Below are 20,448 nucleotides of genomic sequence, written 5' to 3' on the forward strand. Positions count from 1 at the left end.
TTTACATGATTCTTATAGATGATTTGATCCAAACCCAATGCATTTTGCCCGATAACAATCTACCCTTCTTCTCTGAATTATGACAGGGCTTGACAAGCTGCCACTGTTGGGCCCTTGAGCAAGGCCCTTTACCCTCTCTGCTCCCTGGGCGCTGGAGTTGGCTGCCCACCGCTCTGTGTGTGTGTGTGTGTGTGTACTCACTGCCTCTAGTGCACTAGTGTGTGTGTGTGTTCACTACCACAGATGGGTTAAATGCGAAGGACACATTTCGCTGTGCAGTGTACACTGCACAGTGACAAATACGTGCATCTTTACTTTGATAGCAGTACAGCAAGCTTTGTCAAATTAAGTGGTTTCATTGACAGTATACAAACAAAAAAGTTACATTTTGGGTCCACACGACTGAAATGTCACATTTACACAATTACTGTATACGTTTTTAATTTGCGTATATATTACATAATTTGTTATATGAACCAATATATATTGCGGAATCAATGTACACAAGCAAACGCACAGAGCAGTAGAGTACATTTTCAGTAACTGATGTTGTTCAATATGCAGGAGTGTTAGCGTGCTTGTAACATGTTAACATTCTTGTAATTTAGAGGATCCAGGACATTTTGTACTGAACCAAGGACAAAACAAATTATGGTTTTATCTCTTTTGTTTTCACTGTTATTGTATTTTTTTTTTCATTGTTACTGTTCTAGGCCCAGTTTCCCAAGTCTTTTTTTAGTGTTAAGACTTGCTAGAGTAAGTACTATTTAACAGTGATCGTTGTGCTTTTGGGAAACCCAGTCCTCAATCAGATATTGAGTCTAAGCACCCAGAGTGTGGAGTGTCTCAAGTTCTTGTTCTTTGAGGAAGGATACTTAATATGTTCTGTTTGCTGGTATGAAATCCTATAATGACTTTGGTAAGCTGCTGATGACATTTTGGTGTTCAGAAATTTGATATAGGCATTTACTTTGCTAGCTACTAGGCCAACAATCTTCTGAATACCAGTCATTCTTCAGTTATATTAGTGTAAACTGAATCCTATGAGGTAATGTCAAATTGCGTCTTAGCAATTGAGAATTTAGCAGCAACTGAGTTTTCTAATTGTAGTGGTTTGTAATTAAATTTTAATGTGACGTACAAAGTAGTTTCCAATTCAATAAAAAGTTTTACTCCATTAAAACACTTCTTTTGTTTGAAAATGTTTATTGTCAAAGTGAAACATTTTTAAGAATACATCTCTAAATTGAAATGTGTGTGATATGAATGACAACACAGTGCAAACCTTAACAAGCAAAAAAAAAAAAACCCTCGGCCAGGTATGAACATGTTGTTGTTTTTTTTCAGTAAAAAACAATATACTAAGTTTTACTGAGACATACATGTCTCAATTTTACAAGCCTGCAACCAAAAGCAAGACATAAAAGAACAAAGAAAGCTTAATTTCAAATGTAAATTATTTGATATCATCTTAAAACACTGGGACACAACAATCAAAGGATTCCACATATAATGTTAAAAAAAAGCCAGGCCTATACTGCAGAAAGATGACACATGTATCGTCTACTGCCAGGCCTACATTACTTCCACTATTCTTCTAGATAATTTCCTATGCCAAACCTCACCACAGCAGACGGTTTATCTACTCTTTAGTGGGTTTGGTTCTGCAATGTTCTGGTAATTGTTTGAAGGTCTTTGTGGCAGCAGTACCAAAAACTGGTCTGCCAGTTTCAGAAATTACTTATTAGGGCGTTAACACATCCTTGTCCCTGATAAAGTCCTTTATGAATCTAGTTGCAAAATGTACATAGCAGAAAGGCATTGTAGCTGCTGGTTGGGTGGGTCTACAATAGACTGAGCAGATCAGTTTCCTTCAACATAGTGTCGTTCAGAGGGACATGAACCTGTAGTAGTTTGGTCCCATGGTGAGACTAAATCATTCATTTAAGCAATGACTTTCTTTCTCAATCATTCAAGAATCTTGGCCATCTTCACACATTTAGAACAATTATTAGAAATTACAAATAAGGACTAGGTGCAAATTGTACTGAAATGAAATGGCCACAGTAACTGAGCAAACATTTCTTGAACAACAGCAGATAATGAAATATCTGTAAATGCTCTGCACTAACACACAAAAACCAGGAAATTCTTAGTAGGTGTTAAAAGTCACTAAATTTAAGAGTCTCCTGTTGATATTAAAGGAATATGAATGACAGCAGTGAAATCAATACAAAAATACGCCATAAATGACACCACTGATAACGTGCACGTTTTTTTCTGAAATAGATTCACTTTATGTTTATTGCCATGGCTAGACCCAGGCTTCCATTCAACATGAAATCTTATCCTTGCACATTTTATCAACTATGAGACATCTGTACAGCCTCCCCTAAAGTCAACAACGAAACATAACATCTGAGCGTAATCAGCTCAGCATACCTCAGCCTGAAGGCACCTAATGTATGCTCCTTCACTTTAAATGCTGTTGTCAGCATATTGCATATCTATCCATATAAAAACAGAAAGAAGGACCCCAAAGTTGCATAGTAAGAGTAAATAAGTGCAAAAAAATCACCTAATAGTCTACTACAGACAGGTGCATAAGATGACGAGAAAACATTGCTAAATGCATTATTTTTGACCCCAGTGAAAATAAAAACTGGGCTTTTACAGTCTTCTATAAAAACTGGGCTTTTACAGTCTTCTGCCAAGTTGACAATATCACACCCTTGATCTGTATGTACAGAAATATGACACACTTAGGAACAAGTGTCATTGGTGTATGGCAATTCCCTGGTCCTGTCCACCAGTGTGGGGAAGGGTGGGGAGGATAGACGAGTAGAGGAAAGCTAGCAGTTAATCCTCATTGCCACCTACAGTACATAACTCATGCACTGTTCTGCTGTTTATGGTTCTGCTGCGTGTTGTTGTCTGGCTGCCCCCCATCATCACCACTGGCCTGGAACTTTGCATAGCTCCAATTAGAGCTAGGGCTGTTTGTGGTGATCGAGCTGGTGGGCCTCCTCAGGATAAAACGTCCCTTCACACGAGGCACACCAGTCTGGACATGCCCTCGGGGCTCTGCCCACTTCCTTTCACCTTCACCATCTTTTCTGTTTTGCTGCAACAAAGGGGGGACAGACAAAATATGCACAAATCAGTTAGAATAACACTACTCTCTTTTTCCCCCAGCCTAAATAATTTTTCCACACTTCAGTGAATCAAAGATAGCCTCTAGCCTGTATGCTGTCCACTATATGGACAAAAGTATTGGGGATTACATTAAAAGGACATTATAATCATTGTATTTTGATTTTTCATTTTGTCTCATTTCCATTGGTGTATAAAATTAAGCACCTAGCCATACAGTCTGCCTTTACAAACATTTGTAGGAGAATGGGAGCTTACTGAACATGGCTTACATGTACTTCTTAGCATTGAGAAAAGATAAAGCATACAACCCAGTGTTTGGATCTATTGCTGTTGGTTTTAGTTATGCCTACTGTTTTTTTTCCTCACTTGTACAAAAAGTGTGTATCATATTCCTGAATTGTCTTTACAGTCACTTTTATCGATGAATCGGGTGGTTACTTTAGCTTTTTGGCATTTGATTCAGTAAAACATGCTGTAAAATAAAACAATTTTCTTTTATCCTTAAATATTCAGAAATAATAGTTGAAATTGAGCTTAGGGCAATAAAGTTGCCTAATATCTGGAATCATTATAACCTACCAAGTAGTATTTCCTGTTTTGAGGCATGTCCTCTGGATCCCAGTCCTCATTCTTGAGCTGCACCGGCACATAAGCATTGCCATTTCCATTGATATTGTTTGCAAGAGAATTAAGTCTGTTCCATCCTCTACCTCGTATTCTGAACTGCTGCAAAAAGCATGAAATGCCCATTAGCACCAGTGGCATAAATCCATAAACACTTTGGCCTTGAAGAAAAAAACTAACTACTAAAGTACACTTACAAATCCTCCATGTGTCTGCTCTCTTTCCATGGACCCAGTGCATTCTCTAAGCTGCAGCTGGGCCTGACTGAAGCCCTCCTCCATGGACTCAACCTCTTCATCATGAGAAAGGGAGGATGAAGAGGAGGAGGAAGAGTGAGACCGCTCTCGTTTTTTCTTGCTTTTTCTGAAAAACGAACCAGTAGTCTTTACATTAAACAGCAAGGGATTTCTCAGCTTAATTAATATGATTATATAATGATTATCTTTTGAATTATTTCTAATGTGATCTTGCAGAACATAGATTTTGCTAGAGAACTTACTTTGATTTCTTATGGTGCTTGGAGGATTTCTCAGTGGATCTCTCCACACTTAACTCAAGACATTCCCCTGACTCCCCTGCTCCTTCCTGATTGTCATTTATTTCTTCACTTAAGTACTTTTTACGCCGCTCAATATCCAATCGAAGGTCCTTTGTATCACCTTTCAGTTGTTTACCATCGACCTGTGTGGGGGAAACAGAAAGATGTTGTGGCCAGACTAAAGATTAGTGCTGTGCTCCATTGTCCTGCTGCAAATGCATATGGGATGGGGCCAAGACACAATACTGCTCAAATGATTTATTCATGCAAGTGGGTCTTTGAACCAATCTGGCACTAACAGAAAGATTTCATTCAACAGTGGGCTTCACTAGTAAGGCTCAAGACCCCAGAGACCTTACAGGCTTCACGTTCCATTCACTTTGCCTTCCACAGCTTAAACAGTATTGAGAGAAAGTAGAAAACAAGCATCGGCAGAACGCGAATGAATAAATTACCACAGCACAAATACTTTCATTGGTGCAGATGAAAGTATGTTACGCTTTTGTCTGGCTTGGTTTGCTCTTTTCAGGCTTTGAAGAAAAATACTTACTATGGAGTTTGACAAGAGTCCTTTGATTGGCTTTGACATGGGAGCAATTGGTCACTTCCGTTTATGACCTCTCATTTCTTGACTCAACTGCCTTAGGAAGGCTTGTACCCACAGTAAATCATAACCATCAATTGTTGTGGGGGGAATATACAACACAATAAACTGAGTGAGCCTCTTTTCACGTCTCACTTTCATTTAGCAGTGAGCTTATGTCTCTCTTGCAAGGGAAAAGCAGGGGCTTTTAGAGAGAGAGAGAGAGAGAGAGGGGATGCTAAAGATGCTCTGGCTGGCTCACTCTCGCAGCATTCTTTTCCAAAATACGTCATATTTCAAAATGTTCTGTCACCTTGAAGCTGCTATCCACGGAGCTTTTCAACTCATCAAACTGGAGAGAGTGCCTCTTAAAAGCACTGGGAGAAACATCAATTCTCCTGTGGACAAAAAAAGAGATCAAAGGAAAAAGGAGAAAAGATTTGAGATTTGTTCCAAGGACCTCTTGGAAACTCTTGGGGAGGGTAGCTTTCATGTGAATACAGATCCGCCTAATTGAAACCAGTTACGACACCAAAACGAGCATAAAAAGAAGGTGTGCCACATTTGCTATACCTATGTATCTCTGGACTCTTTCTTTGCTTCATGATTTCTTTCTCAGCAGCTATTCTTTGGTACATGGCAAATCGATCATTTAGAGTCATTCCAGAGGATGGGAAATGTTGAGCTGTGAGAAAGAGAGAGGATATCTGTTGGTTATTGACTACAAATAAAATAATAAAAAATACAAACAATTATTAAAACACTCAAACACATACAACAAGATACAAGCTTGCTCAGTTAAAAGTGATTCCTAATGAGTTTGGACTATCACTACATGACATATCAGTTTAAATGGCCACTAAAACTGTCCTACAGTTCCGGGCTGCAAATGTGAAGTCCATACAGAGGCAGATTAGTTAGTAAACATTATTTCAGCCATGAACTAGGGTTTTCTACCAGTTAGTCCACATCTGTAGCACACACATAGTCAAAACACAGTCGAAAACCGAATGTGGCAACCAGAACTGTAGTGCAGTGACATCAGAATAGTTTCACTCACCTTTAATATGATGGACAATCTCAACTACATGCTGAGCAAAGAGCTCTGAGGGACTCTTGCGGAAATGATTACAGGTATAGTGCTGGAAGACTGAGTGACACCTCTGTTCCTTACTATCAGGATGCACAAGTTCCATAGCATTCTTCCAGTCATTAGACACAACAGAAGACCTGTAAGACATAACAAACAATATTTACTGACTAGTGTTTGCATAATTTGAGGCAAAGGGACAAACCCCATTAAGTATTAGCAGACTAAACATGCTGTACAAACCAATAAAAACATGAACAAACAAATTATGATTATCTCTTCCTGCAACAGACTTAACGTTCTGTTAGTCACTTCAGAATTTCTATGGAATATTAGAACAAACTGAAGGTTGAAGAGTAGACATAAAGGGAATGTTGGCTGTTGAATGCTGCAAATACACAACTAGATTCTACCAGTTCTTGGTGTGTTCGATTACTCAAACTTACTGGTTTGTCCTGCATGTCTAAAGTACTGTATTCCTGCAATGCAACTGCCATCCATATAGCAATAGTAGTAATCTTATTTTAGGTTCAGCCAATCAAGGATAATAAATGATGTGGTCCATTGCGATATTATGTTTGACCTTTTTTTTTTAATTTTTAAAATTTCAATGGTCAACATGCTCTTTGAGAGACCTGGCTGACCCCACACTAGACACATCTACTGTTCAGTAATTCTTTATTTTAACTACACATACGTGTGCAAAAGGTGGCTGCTCCACATACCCAGCAAAGTGTTGTTCAAAGCATTGGTTATGCACATCCTCAGAAATGAAAGCTAGGTATCCGCACAATGCAATACCAACAAACGGCACTCTTAGTATACCGCAATGTGATGTGACATCAGCAGAAAACTGAACAAACAATGACAACAATCACTTTTTTTCGTCTGTTTACGCCGTCTTCCCAAGATAAACTCCTCAACTGTCGCCATGGTCATTGACCTTGTTGTGTAAAATCAGAAGAAATAGCGAAGGAAGGTATTCTTGTGGCGGTCACTGATGTTTTGGACCTGACCTGCTTTAACCCTCCATATATACCAAAGGTATGCAGATCTTTATTTGAACAATACTGCTTGCGCGGAGCTGTATGTGCACACAAACGTGTAGTTAAGTTACGCTGTTTCTGAACGAGTGGTGGAGAAGGTATTAGTGAGTTAGAACATATTATTTACCTTGCCAGGTCATCGCTAAGGGACTCCATTCTCAGATTAAACTCTGTCCCTCTTTTCCCAGAAGGCCTGGGAGGGGATGTGTCACTCACAGTCATGAACATCTCTTGCTCCCGGTTTTCAGAGCTCCTTCGAGAAAGAGCTGCATATTTGGGAGAGGGACACAATGTATTTTTCTCCTTCTGTTTCACCTTTGAGCATTTCTCAGAGGAGAAGTCCCCACACTTACGTCCAAGCTTCTCCCTTTTAGAGAGAGCGGCCAGTATAGTTGCAGCTCTCTCCTGCTTCCGGCTTAGCAGAAAGGCCTCAAGCTCATCATCCCAAGCTATTTCCTCCAACCTGTTGACATGTTCTTCAAATAGTTCACGGGCAGACAGTCCTGCTTTGCCTTTGCGCTTGGGAGCGGCATTCTCCACATCCCTCATGTGTAAATAGGACTCTGTCTGATCTTCCTCTTCTTCCTCTCTATCTTCACAGAAGAACTGAGGCCTGTTTAAGAAACTACTAGACGGCATGTCAGCCTTAACAGCATCAACAGGTTTGTATTTCTCACTCTTCCTCTCGTCATTATGCACTGCAGGCTTAGACACCCCAAGGTCAGGAGGCTGATCAAAGACGCCCTCGGACTTGCTGTTGCTGTTCTTTTTTTCACTTTGTGTATCCCCATTGGTTGCAACCTTTTGAATGCCAAACTCTGTGGCAGCCTGTTTTTTACTCCTTTGCTCCTCCAAGAATCTAATCAGTGAAAGAGAAACACAGTGGCAGTTAATTATGCTTGCAGAACCTATAAAATAATCACATGCGGATCCCAGGAAACAATTCAACGAAAATCTTGTGTTCTCAAGAGAATTAAAAGTATGTTCTTCCCATACAGTAAACCATGACAAGTCTGTACTTGCAAGGGACTGAAATTGCTTCCTAAATTTTATGTGAAGCTAGGAGTGTTTAAGGGCATCCTTTTGTAAAGTATGCAAATGAACAGAGACCTCCACCACAAACCTTTAGTGCATTTTAAGCAGACTTGCCTTTACTGTATAACTCTACACAAGCCAAGCAAACAGTATAACTCTATGGTGAGCCTTCTTGGCCACCTGTAACGTGAGTTCTAACACTTAACGACCCTCAGTGAATGTTGATTCTAGTAGATTTCTGTGCTTTTTCTGAGAGTACCACTCATCCAATTGCCACTTTGCTGTGCTATAATTATAGAGTGTGCCTTAAAAGCATGTCTCAACATGACTGTTCTCCTAAACCCAGATCCAGCAGTGACCACTTTTACTCTGACTCACAGGAAACCCACAAAGGCCCTGCGATGTTATTCCCATTCATACTCTTACTCAATTACCAGACTAAAGAAAAAAACATTTCTACAGATGGAGCCTGGCAGAAGAAGGTTCCTAAATTTGCTGCATATATGAACAGTATTCTGGGGCATAATACGTGTCCAAAATAAAACTTTAGAAGGTAGTCCTTCTTTATTATCCCACTCACTTTGTGCAATGTAACTGTTCCACCACCAGCAGAACGGCCTCAGAGCATGATGCTATCACCACCATGCTTAACAACTGGTACAGTGTTCTTGAGGTTTAATGCCTCACTTTGACGCCTCTAAACATACCTCTGGTCACTGTAACCATAAAAAACTCAATCTATGTCTTATTTGACCTTAAAACTTTTCTCCAGAAGGCTTTGTCCAGGTGGTCAGCTGCAAACTAATCAAGCTAATTGAGCTAAATCGTAAAGAAGGATGGCTACCTATTAAATATGTTGGTTGTACACGTATTCTGTCCGGAGAACTGTTCAAAGAAATCATTGAAATCCCAATATTGTATATCGTTTTGTTCCAATTTCTCAGAAACAAGTATGTTTAGCAAATTTCCTTTTAACCCTTTTAATGGAAGTACTGCAAAACTGACATGGACATCATAACTATTTAAACTAACACAATATCAATACAGTCATAGCACTCATTGGTTTGACAATATCTTACTTTTTAAATGCCATTGATATGGCAACTGTATCTTCATCTGGCTGGTCAGCATTTGAAAAAATCCCAAAGCTTGAAAAAACTGTAGTTGGGCTTTTCTGTGACAGGCTGGTGGTAGATGCAGGTGCAGAGGCCACAGTCTTCCAGCAGTTAGAACCATTGGTTGTTGCACCTGAATTCACAGGCATAGAGCCTGTTTCCCTGCTAGCCTGATCCCCCTGGTCAGCAACAGCAGAATTAACATGTGGGCTAGCCTTCTTTGGGCTGCTGCCATGCTCATTAGGGACTGTCCATGTGTCAGGGGCAGTGTCTCCACTTGTACCCCCCTCAGCATCTGGGGGGCATTCTGACTGCTCGGCCAGTGTTGTGTCTGCTCCTCCATTTTTCAGGCTTTCCTTGGGTGCAGACTCACCCTCTCTCACAACCTTGCAACAGTGCGTAGCAGAACCAGACTTTTGTCTGGAAGAGCTAGAGGAAGAGGAGTGGTGTGAATGTGGTGAAGAAGATCTGTCCGAGCGATGGGAATGGCTGTGGGACTGAAAAGGGCTGGTTGAACTTTTCTTGGGCGAGCAGGACCGAGAGCGCCCCCTTTTGGGGTTGTGGTTATACTGTTGCTGCTGCTTTTGTTGCTGCTTTTGTTGTGGATGCTGGCGGAAATTTTGCCAGTTGCCAGACCTGTTATTGTATCCTCCTCCGCCTCCTCCACCTCCTCCTCCACGCTGATAGCGTCCCCTGAAGAAGCCCCTCCCTCGGCCTCGGAAGTAATAAGGCCTCCGAAAGCCTCTGTGGTAGCCACGGAACTCACGATGGTTCTGAAAGTCCCTAGGATGCTTCCGTTCCCGATTATAAGCTGGAGAATGGGACCTTGACCGAGAGCGAGACCTAGAACTTGGAGAGAAGAAGAGGGAAAGCCTGAGTCTTCAAAGACTACAAGTAAGCTTCTACAGAATTATGCCAATGCCAAGTAACTCCAATTTAACAACAGGACTGTTATTTGTTATGTAATTAAAATGCATTTATTGCAAAACAAGACATTTATATTGTAAACAATATTCAGTGTTTAAATAGTAAACTGGATTATTTTATCTAGCATGGTTTTGTGATGTGTTGTAATGAGTAATGAAATGAGTTGTATCTGCAGAGTTTTTTAAAACCACAAGGTGGCCCTATAGTACTACTTGTTCAAACTTGTACAAAATTCACAAAACCAGTCACCTTTTCCTCTGTTGCAATATCAGAACTATTACTTGTCCATGGCAAGCATTTGGGAAATGACTTACACCTTGGATTCTCTTAATTACACATTTCATCCCAGCAGTGAATAATTCCAGGCAGTACTGTGTACACCCCACAGTCGTGCACAACTGAAGACATGTTGAACCAGTCCATATGCAGCAGGGATTACACTGATTGAAATCACAGGAACAATAGTAGAAGTTTCAAAAATCTAGCAAATTAATTTCTTTATTTTTTCTTTCCCACCAGCAACCCTGGTGAAATGCAAAAATCTCAAGAGAAGCCACTTTTATGATCAGACAAGAAGTAAGTTTTTCCTTGCAGATGCACAACCACTTTTTTCCAGTTAGTCTTTCAATCAAATGCAACTGAACTTAAATGCAATTGGTACAAATCATTTGAACAAACAGCTCAACAAATAATAAACATGCATCCAAGCACAACAACAACAACTGATATTTACTTACTCAGTAAGCTTTCTCATTGGAATAAAGTGTTAAAGGGTAAAGCACAGCATTGCACTCTCACTAAGAATGAGGGAGACTCTGCATCTCTTGTACAGAGTGTGGGTGGAAAGAGCCAGTCACATGGGCCATATGGGAAAGATTTCCACTCAGACTGGGAGGCAAAGAGGAGGTTCTTTGACTGCCGATTATACCACACTATCATTGCCCAGAAAACTTCTAAAGGTAACAAGAAAGTGCCTTATTCCAAAAGACCTTATGGTGACTTTTGGTCCATTACTTGAGAGACTTTAACAGAGCTATAAGCAGCTCATAGACTAAGCAGCCAAAGCTTCTGGCTACAGTGGACCACATAAGGCCAAAAAGATGATTGTTGCTATGTAAATCAAGGTCAAATGAGTTCACATGGAAGAAACAATAGATCTTTTCCATGAAATGCAAACAGTGACTTGATCTTTATCCAGTGAGAAAATTCATACATAAAACATGATATTTCACTTGCAAATAGGAAAAATACAGTTTTGCATACTGCACTCAATTTGCATGATTTACAGGACCACACAAATCTGTTAAAATGCACTACCAGTAAGAAGAATGTGACAAGAATTGTGTGGCATCAACAATGGCTGCAGTGTCATCACCTTGTCACAAGCCACCCCAGTACACATTTCGGATAAAGCGCAGCAGATCTTTTTACAGGTCTACTATTGTGTGTCTGTGTTCATTTCTCTTGGAGCGCAAGGCAGGAAAGTACCCTTTTTGTGAAGAACATCTGAACGTTTACTAAGACTACATGAACCCACAACCTCAAGTTTCAGACTTAATGCCATGGTGAAGGAACTGCTATAGACAGGATAAATCATGCTGACTAAGCTGAACTCCTAAGCCAAAACTGACATTTTCCACAGTAGTCTCAGCAAAGGGAGTGCCCAGCTGAAAGAAGGTAATAAATGGAGAAGCTTGAACATGTGGAAGAATAGGCTGATGATTAGCAATGCTTCAATAGCATATCAATTATACCATGAAATGAGTCATTTATGTGGAAACTGAACATCAGCTTTGCATGTGTTGGATAGCTGAATGTCCGCTGTGTGCTTTGGACTGGAAGTAATTTTCAAATCAAATGTTCAAAGTGAGATTCAAGCCAGTGTAAAGAGTTTGGAAGGTTGTCTTTTAAGCCTTAAGAAATAAGTTCATCACTTCCCAAAAAGCTAATTTTGAGCTTGATAACTCAACTCAGTTTAGTAACTCCTAACGTATATTGTTTAGTTCTGCATCCCAAGTCGAGCAACTCAAAAGCATTAGTAAAGAAGTTGCACCTGAAGTATTTTCTAAGATTTGTTGTGTCTTCTTCCTCCAATTTGTCTGTCTCTCCTCCCTTTTTTTCCGCAGATTAAGACTCCCTTTATCCCTGACAATCTGACAATAGTGTTGGATTCAAACAGACTGTGATCTCCTGTCTCTTGACAAGCAGGCAGTTAGACAGTTGTATCACTCAATCTGTGTCCAAAATAGAATGGTAAGGTAAATTTACTCCGAGGTATGTTTAGTGTCATACACAGCCCTAGAGTGGCACAGTGGTCTAACTGCATACTCATTGAGTGTGAGCAGATAATACGTTTAAATCCCAAGGGCTCAGTGCTCCATTATCAAAAGCCTCCCGGTCTGGGGATGCGATGTGATAGGGGATGTTCTATAAGTGTAAACAGAAATATAAAAACATAAAAATATCTAAAAATGTGAGCTAGGAGACCGTTTAAACTAACTTGTGTTAAATATTAATTAGTGTGATTAGTTGCTTTATCATTTTAAGTTGGCCTGACTTTTTTCAATTAAACAGAACTGCTGCTTTTGTAAGACACCACAGAAGACACAACTGACTGACAGATGTTAATAAGGGGAAAATCTAATGATCTGCTTACTGGATGTGTTTCTATGAATATATCATATCAGTGAAACTGGAGGCTGAAACCTGAACCTGAAACTAAAAAGCCTTATCAGCCTTCTTTTTCCTCTAATGTAACTTTAAAAAAATATCCTTGGCCATCTGTGTGAACACTTGTGCATAATGAGTTCTGGTGAAACTGCAGCTATCCAGAGGCTGTAAGGTGTGTGCATGAGCAGGAAGTTACCCATAGCGATGCTTCCTTGAGCGGGAGCGGGAGCTGCTGCGAGATCTGGAGCGGGACTCTGAGTGTGATCTGGACCTGGAGGCTGAGCGTGAGTGTGTTCTGGAGGAAGATCTCTGTGTCTTAGACATCACTGGAAAGTTCTCATACAGGGCCCTGTGGGAGTACACAGCATCAATCAGTCCAAGCCATTAGCACAACACAGAACATGTCCTCAGGGTTCTTTTTATATATTTTCTAGACTGTGGTTGGAGGATTTTGACAAAACAATGAACTTCCCACATTTTTGGACGTATTCCGAGAAGAGAACTGCCCAGTTTGAAAAATGGCTGAAACTGAGAAGTATATAACTGACAGAGGTGTGCTCATTTGCATATTCAACTCCAACACTGTGCATTTAAGCACCATTGTATGCACTGCTATGGGAATTAGGAATTGTGTACAGAGGCCAGTATCCAATATTTGCATATTATATATTTCTATATCATATACACCAATGTGATGCTGATGCCACTGTAGATCTTGAAGGCATATTTTAAGGCATTCATATGTTTTGATGGTCTTTCACACAAACACAAAATTAAAATCTACTGAAAAACATAACACTCTAAATTTTAGGGAATGTGTAAATATTGTGCACTGCAATTTTAGGTTGATTGGGACTGTGCCAAACAAGCACATCTGTGGGTGAAGCTGTAATGTAAAGGTTCTCCCCAGTCACACACTTTTTAAGGAACCAAACATTCTATGGTTCTTTTATAACATCAATAACATTTGTAGCAATTTATTTTTAAGAGAGTAGAGATAGAATCCATTATGTAGTCCGATCATTCTGTATAGTCCTCTTGTCAAACCCGACCCGAAGACAATCTATTTAGAGCTTTCATGGAAGTATAAACAAAGGTGATGTTTCACTTTGCCTAATGTTGGGGTCAGTGAATGAAAAGTCATTAAATGTCAGGCAAAAGAAAAAAGTTTAGGGTTGAGGGTTTTTTTCTCTGCTTATAAGCATAATGGGTGGTCATCTTTGACCCATAAAACAACACAAGGGTTAAAGAATGTTCAGAAAAAAAGAACCAGGGTGACTCAACAATCACCCAAAGGTTCAGGCCTCAATGCTTGGATTTGCTGGATTTTGTTGGATCAGTGTGCTCTGGCCTTTGAAGTACACTTCAAGAGCAGTACACTCGTGTTACACTATGACATTTACAGTCCTTTGGTGCTAAACAACCCGAACAGAGTATAGTGCTGCCAGTCATTTGATCAGTTCATTCCTACACTGCACTTTAAACAAACGTTAATTTAAAAGACCCAACACTTTCATTTACAGTAAACACCACACTTACTTTATGATCTCCTACAAAAGTGGATCATAAGAATATACCCTGAAACGCAATGTGCTTCATGTGCAGAGATCACTGACAAGAGCTCACCAACATATCAAGGAGAGCACTACAGGTTTGGCAGGGAAAATGCACAGCGAACTACACTGCCGTGTGGCGGCACCAGCGCTTTGTTGGCTCTTCAGTTTTATCATGCATGTATTTCTAGAGGTGCTGAAAGCGAACTCTGGTACTGTTGTCTATCACCAGCATCCACCAGACTAATGCTCTAATACTCTCTGCAGTTTTAGATTCGCTGCGTTGTGGTTTAGCGGCCCCAAGCCACTAAGAGTGTAACGCCCCAAGAACTCCACACTCTTAAAAACAAAAGTGCTATGAGCCATGCCACAGAAGAACCACTTTTGTTTCTCTAGAGAACATTTTATAGTAGAGATATGTGAATGTAAGGAATCTTTAAATTAGTAAAGAACCTTTAAGGGTTGTATTACGGTTATTTTTAAGTGTGTCACATTACTGAAAAAAAATGAAGAGTTAGTAAAGCACGAGAAAGAACACAAATAAAAAGAGCCAAAGACAGAGTGAAATGAAATGGTAAAATTCCCAACAGGGTCCCACTAGGGTCAGTGGTGGGACTAAAAAAGGGGTTTACATGGGCCCCATCTGAGTTGTTCACTACACATGGTGCCTAGATGGGACTCATGTGAGATTAGGGTGGGCTGTAACGATGGGGCCCATTTAGGAAGCCCAACTGGGTCCAAGTAACACAAACATGTACCAACCCACTCAGAGCCCATGCCCACATGAAACCCACCTTGTTCATGCTCTACCCATGTGAGCCCCACATGAGAATGTTGGCTGGGACACCACGGGACCAGCGCTTTCAAAACCAAGAGAGAGGGGTATGTTTCTTTGGGCATGTCAGAGGAATTTAAATGTGGAGTGTATTAGATAATAAACTGATTTCACATAAAATAAAATGGCTATGTATCTTTACATCTAACTATTAAACGATCAGATCTTCAGTCCCAGCCATTACTCAACATTAAATACAACTTAGTTGTATCGGATCAATAATGCGGACCAGCACATCTCTAATGTTACACACAGTGTTTTTTACTTTGATCGTGTTTGTTTACACTCTTGCTGTGAAACAACTCTGCAAAACTGGCTCCTCCTGCAGATCCTTTTGGCAACTTGTTAGTGAATATGAAACTGAAGACCAAATACAGAAAGCCAATACGGCATCTTTGTTCAACACATGGTTGTCGAAGTGCATCACTCCTATTTTGGTGCACAGTGAAAAAGATCATGACCATTTCCAGCCTTCTTCATTTTGGGTGGCTGTTGCTTTTGGCTTAAACTTTGCAATTTCCTGCAGCCTCCAGACAGGGAGGCTTTTTTGCTTACTGTGCGAGCCTACTGAACTGGGTTCAAATGTGCTTCTTTCTCCAGTGTGAAAAAGAACTAGCTCTATGGGCTTAACTTTTTATGTCTAATGATTAGGAATATATCAACCATAAAAGTGATCCACTGCCACCACAGTGAGGGATTCCATCAGGGACTCAAACTGATGTCCACTGATCATTTTCTATAACAGTCAGCAGTTGTTTGATCAGTGTTTTGCTGTGTCTTCAGTGCAAATAAAATAGCACCATTTACCAAGAGATGTGTGTAAATGGAATAGTTTAGAAGTCCTATAAAGATTTGGCCAGTTTTAAAATGGAAGCACTAGCTCTCAGCCAGCTTTACTGTGTGGAAGAAATAGTGAGATCCTTTTTTTAAAGGAGCCGACAGTAGATTAGTAAAGAGCAGCTGTCTCCAGCATGTAGAGTATGCTCCATGGCCTAATCACCAGGATTTGACATCTAAAAAAGACTGTGTCAAACACCCCAGTAATCATATCCATGTGCTGTCATTACCCACACAAACACACACAGCCTCCCTCCAACCCTCTTTCACCTCTTTCCCCTGTCCTCTGCCTCCCCTCCTCCCCCCCCACCACCACACAGTTCTCTCTCTCTTTCTCTTTAAAACACACACACACTTTCACACACTCAAACACACACCTCCCAAAAAAGGCAGCTGCGACTCTCAACTTGCAAGCCTCATCACCTGTTCCATTGAGGGGGTGAAAGTTGATGCAGACAATGGTGGAGTAACCCAATATGGCAGCACTAAGCACCCACCACTCAATCAACTCCTCTGTCATTAAGACCAGGGATGTCACCCAAGCAGCCGCAATCACATTTGCTATCTATAAAAAAACAAATGGCGTAACAGCACCAGATTAAAGGCCAAGACAACTGCCATTTTCATGAAGCCTTGTTCCAAACATGGATCAAATATAGCCAACCTTTTTTAGCCTTCTCTCGATACATCAACACACTGTTAAGGCAAATGAACTGAATATGATTGAACCCCTCCAGGATCTTAATAAGCTCATGTAGAGCATCATCAAGCAAGAGTGTAAAGAATGAAGTGCAGTTAGAAAACCAAGAAAACCCAAGTTATAGTACAGTTACAAGAACCACTCTGTAGTGGGTGTTCCTCTCAACTTCCCAAATTTCCTGATTTAACTCATATAGAAGCTCTATGGGGATTGTTTTTCCTGGCCTACCAGCATTAGTTTGTCAGACTTACTTTAAGATGCCTTGTGTTTCTCTCAAAAGCCCCAAATTTCTTGATTAATCTCACTTGATCTCACTCTATTGAGATCATTCTCACTAGCCAGCCAGCATTAGTTATTTAAGATCATTTGGAATATCCCATTGAATTACTGAAGTTATTGGCCTTAGGGGAGTGTGATGTGCTACATCTCACAAACTCTATAAACTTTATAACTTCATGCTAGACCACACAGATGTTTCCTTTAAGAACTCTATAAGAGGACAGGTTCTAATTACATCACAACAGATATCAGACTCACTGATGCTGTCAATGAGACTAAGCAGATGCAAATCCCCTGAAGATAAGTATTTTATCCACATAGAAGTTTGTGAGTTCTTAATGCAAATAGTATTTGTGTTCTCACAGCTCATTTTTAGAAAGCTGTCTAAGTTTAAGTTGTAGTTCCCTTTCTCTTTACATATAAAATAGAGTGGGTCGTAAGCTGTGGTTTCGAAATGAGCAGAATATGACAGATGCAGTGCTAAGAGAAAGCTGACATACACTATATCACATATATGTATGTGTTTGTGAACATCCCTTGTAATGAGTGCATTTAGCTACTTTACCTTGCACTCATTGCTGACATAGATGTGCAAATGCACACATATATATATAAAGCTTGTCCAGTCCCTGTACAGAAGTAACATTTTGGCGCCATGCGTAACGCCAGACATGGAGGAGAGAGGAGTATAAAGCCGCCCAGCACTAAACTGTAGAGCAGTGGAACTGTGTTTTCTGGAATTATGTCTGGTGCTCCATCCAAGTCTTGGAATAAGTTGGGGTCTTGGGGATAAAGTTGGGTGGGAATCATTCAACATCCTGACCTCACTAACGCTCTTGTCACTGAATGAAATCTAGTAGAACGTGTTCCCTGCACAGTACAGAGAGTAACTCCGACAGAAGCAGGATCAACCCCTTTTTTTCAACTCTTGATTTCAGAAGAAACTGTGAATAAGAAGGTGTCTGAATAATTTTGTCCATATAGAGTACATTCCCCAATGGCATATTTAACAGGTGATAATATAATGCAATTTATAACATATATATATATATATATATATATATATATATAATTTCTGTTATATTAACACTTATTTTATATGACTGTAAATACAAGTAGCAAGACCTTTCTTTCTAACATACACACACCCCTAGACCTAGACAGAACGCTCTGTACAAAGATGTGAAAATGATAGCCTGGTCTTACACAGCAGAGGCCACATGATATTTCTGGTAGCACATCTTGGTTTATCTAAGTATATTTATGAGGATACAGAGCTATAAAAAAGAGAATAAACGCTACTATCAAATACGCCCACAGAGTTCCATCCAGACTAAGCATATCTGACCCTGAATCTTCTGTAGCCTTCACTGATTACTGACCAGAAACTTCCCTAAACTGCACTGGTTGATGCAGGCAATAGTTCAGTAGGCTTATTGACAACCCTGTATTGCATCGTATTGAATCGCTTCTGCCTATAACGAGATGTATATCGTTACATCTGTGCCTCTAATAATCAGATCAGTTTGTTAGAATCGTGAGACGCCGTCTTCACGTGGATTCTAGGTACAGTGATCTACAGAACATTGACATCCAGCCCTAAGAAGGTCTGCGACTGTCCGTGCAGCCTGCCTTGATCAGTCAATGGCGCTGGCAATGGCGCATTACGCACGAAATAAAGTTCTAACTGTAAAATACTAGCAGTCAGGTAAAGCCTTACTGGTGTCAGAGGAATGGCACTTGGATGGCAGGTCATCTCGCACACGACAATAGCAATAGCAAAAAATAGAAAATAGCAGCCAATTCTTAAAAAGCACAATTACTAAAAACACACTTAACGGAGCATTACGCACGAAGAGAAGTTCTAATAGAAAGATGCCAGCTGTCAAATAAAGACGTTACTGATGTCTGTGGACTCGCACTTGGATGGCAGGTTATCACGCTCACCCCAAAAGCAAAAAGCAGCCAATTCTTAAAAGCACACTTACCGATTCTGTCCGTAACAGAGCGCTGGTGATGCCAAACCTGACTAATCTTCAAAAGGACACTAAAGGCTTCTCTGGCTGCTGCTGCTGCTGCTGCTGCTTCAAATGGAAACACGTTCATCAGCTGAGCTCATCTGAGCTATTCAGAGCAAAGACATAAGGAGAAAAAAGTCCACCTTGGTATCTTCAGAGAATCCTCATAAACCACCATAAGCGCAACCCTGAACATTAGGTTACTACTCCGTGTAGCTCAAAAGACCAGTGGCCGCACGGCTGTGCTGCGAACCACGAACCACGCTGAAATATGAATGTCGTATTATGCAAAAAGGTCGCAGATGTTAAAGCTGTCCATCCCTCTAAGGTGTGACTGAAGCTGTGCGCAGCAGCGCTACTACCACCGAGGGGGCTCAAGTTTCGTTTTTGGGTTCCCTCCTTCAAACAAGTGTCTGACAGCTTGCCCTCCCATTGAAGCCTTAAAGACACAGCGCTCAGTCCTGCAAATGACCAGCAATGCGCACAGTCTTACATTTCTTACATACGAGATTAGCAGGGAAACGGGCTCTGAACGCGTCTGAACCTGAAGTCCGGGATTAGGAGTGTACAGAGCCCAGTTTGCTTTGTTATATTGCATTACAGAGGGAAAATCATAGCTTAATTACTGGTGAATGGCAGCATAATACACACAGCTGTATTGGACTGCTCTTCACCACTAGAGGCAGTGCCTAAGCGCAGTGGACCTAAACACCCCAAAGATAGAGGCTGCTTCTTCCCCCCATCCAGATTCCAGCTGCATATCGGTTGTATCAATTTTGTAATCATCCTAGTTTGTTTATCTACAGTGGCACAGTTTAGATTACTAGCAAATCTGACATATGGCAGTATGCACATTTAAAATATGATGTCATATTTATATGCAACATAGGCTACGCTTCAGTTATAATATGTGGGACGTGTAAGTTGGGTATAAAAGAATTCTATATATTGGAATATCTGACACTCATTTTAAAATAGTCTATATTTCAGATGACATTTTGACTTGTAGGCTGGCAGTAAATTTAATGGTAAATGATAGAAATGCTCAAAAATGACTTGGTATAAAATCCTTTTACATTGACTTCCACTGAAAGTTAAGAAAGTTTTTTTCCTTTTTGCATGTCAGTGTCAATATATGTGTAACTATATTTTTTAACAATATATGATCAAAAGTATATGTGATCAAAATATATTACATATATGTACTATGATCAATATTATGTTGTATATTTACTACATTTATGTATTAGCCTACCAATCAAAAGCACTATATGAACCATGTATTATGCGTGTATCCAATATATGATACTTACATATGTATATAATTTATGTGTGCATATAGTTTACATTATATATGCTCAATCCTTTATATTTGCAAATATGGTCATATATCAACATTTCTGAATGGGATGCAATGTAATTATGATTTCAATTAATAAACA

The 20,448-nt window shown here is 40.1% G+C and overlaps 1 protein-coding gene across 2 annotated transcripts; it reads right to left on the reverse strand.

Moving 5' to 3' along the window:
* Positions 1 to 1,215: 1,215 nt before the first annotated feature.
* thrap3a (thyroid hormone receptor associated protein 3a) lies at positions 1,216 to 19,334 on the reverse strand. 2 transcript variants are annotated; one of them, XM_072679764.1, is made up of 12 exons: positions 18,977 to 19,334; positions 12,981 to 13,133; positions 9,152 to 10,036; positions 7,391 to 7,896; positions 7,165 to 7,303; positions 5,962 to 6,131; positions 5,475 to 5,586; positions 5,215 to 5,299; positions 4,280 to 4,461; positions 3,978 to 4,143; positions 3,736 to 3,882; positions 1,216 to 3,124 (listed from the first exon to the last, which is right to left on the reverse strand). In XM_072679764.1, exons 2-12 carry the CDS (start codon positions 13,106 to 13,108, stop codon positions 2,891 to 2,893), a joined length of 2,754 nt encoding a protein of 917 aa, XP_072535865.1. In that variant the 5' UTR covers positions 13,109 to 13,133; positions 18,977 to 19,334; the 3' UTR covers positions 1,216 to 2,890. The 2 variants fall into 2 exon arrangements, with proteins under 2 accessions (XP_072535865.1, XP_072535864.1); XM_072679763.1 differs by having other exon boundaries at positions 7,165 to 7,896.
* Between the last annotated feature and the right edge of the window lie 1,114 nt (positions 19,335 to 20,448).

Source organism: Salminus brasiliensis, chromosome 5 (assembly GCF_030463535.1).
Source record: "Salminus brasiliensis chromosome 5, fSalBra1.hap2, whole genome shotgun sequence".
NCBI classification, from domain to species: Eukaryota; Metazoa; Chordata; class Actinopteri; order Characiformes; family Bryconidae; genus Salminus; species Salminus brasiliensis.

Excerpts from the sequence above, each read along its gene's own strand:
- thrap3a (XM_072679763.1), bottom strand. The coding sequence starts at position 13,108 with ATGTCTAAGACACAGAGATCTTCCTCCAGAACACACTCACGCTCAGCC. Across the intron at positions 5,300-5,474 it reads AAGAGTCCAGAGATACATAG|GAGAATTGATGTTTCTCCCA; the intron begins GTATAGCAAATG and ends TTTTGTCCACAG. Across the intron at positions 4,462-5,214 it reads CCGTGGATAGCAGCTTCAAG|GTCGATGGTAAACAACTGAA; the intron begins GTGACAGAACAT and ends TCCCCCACACAG.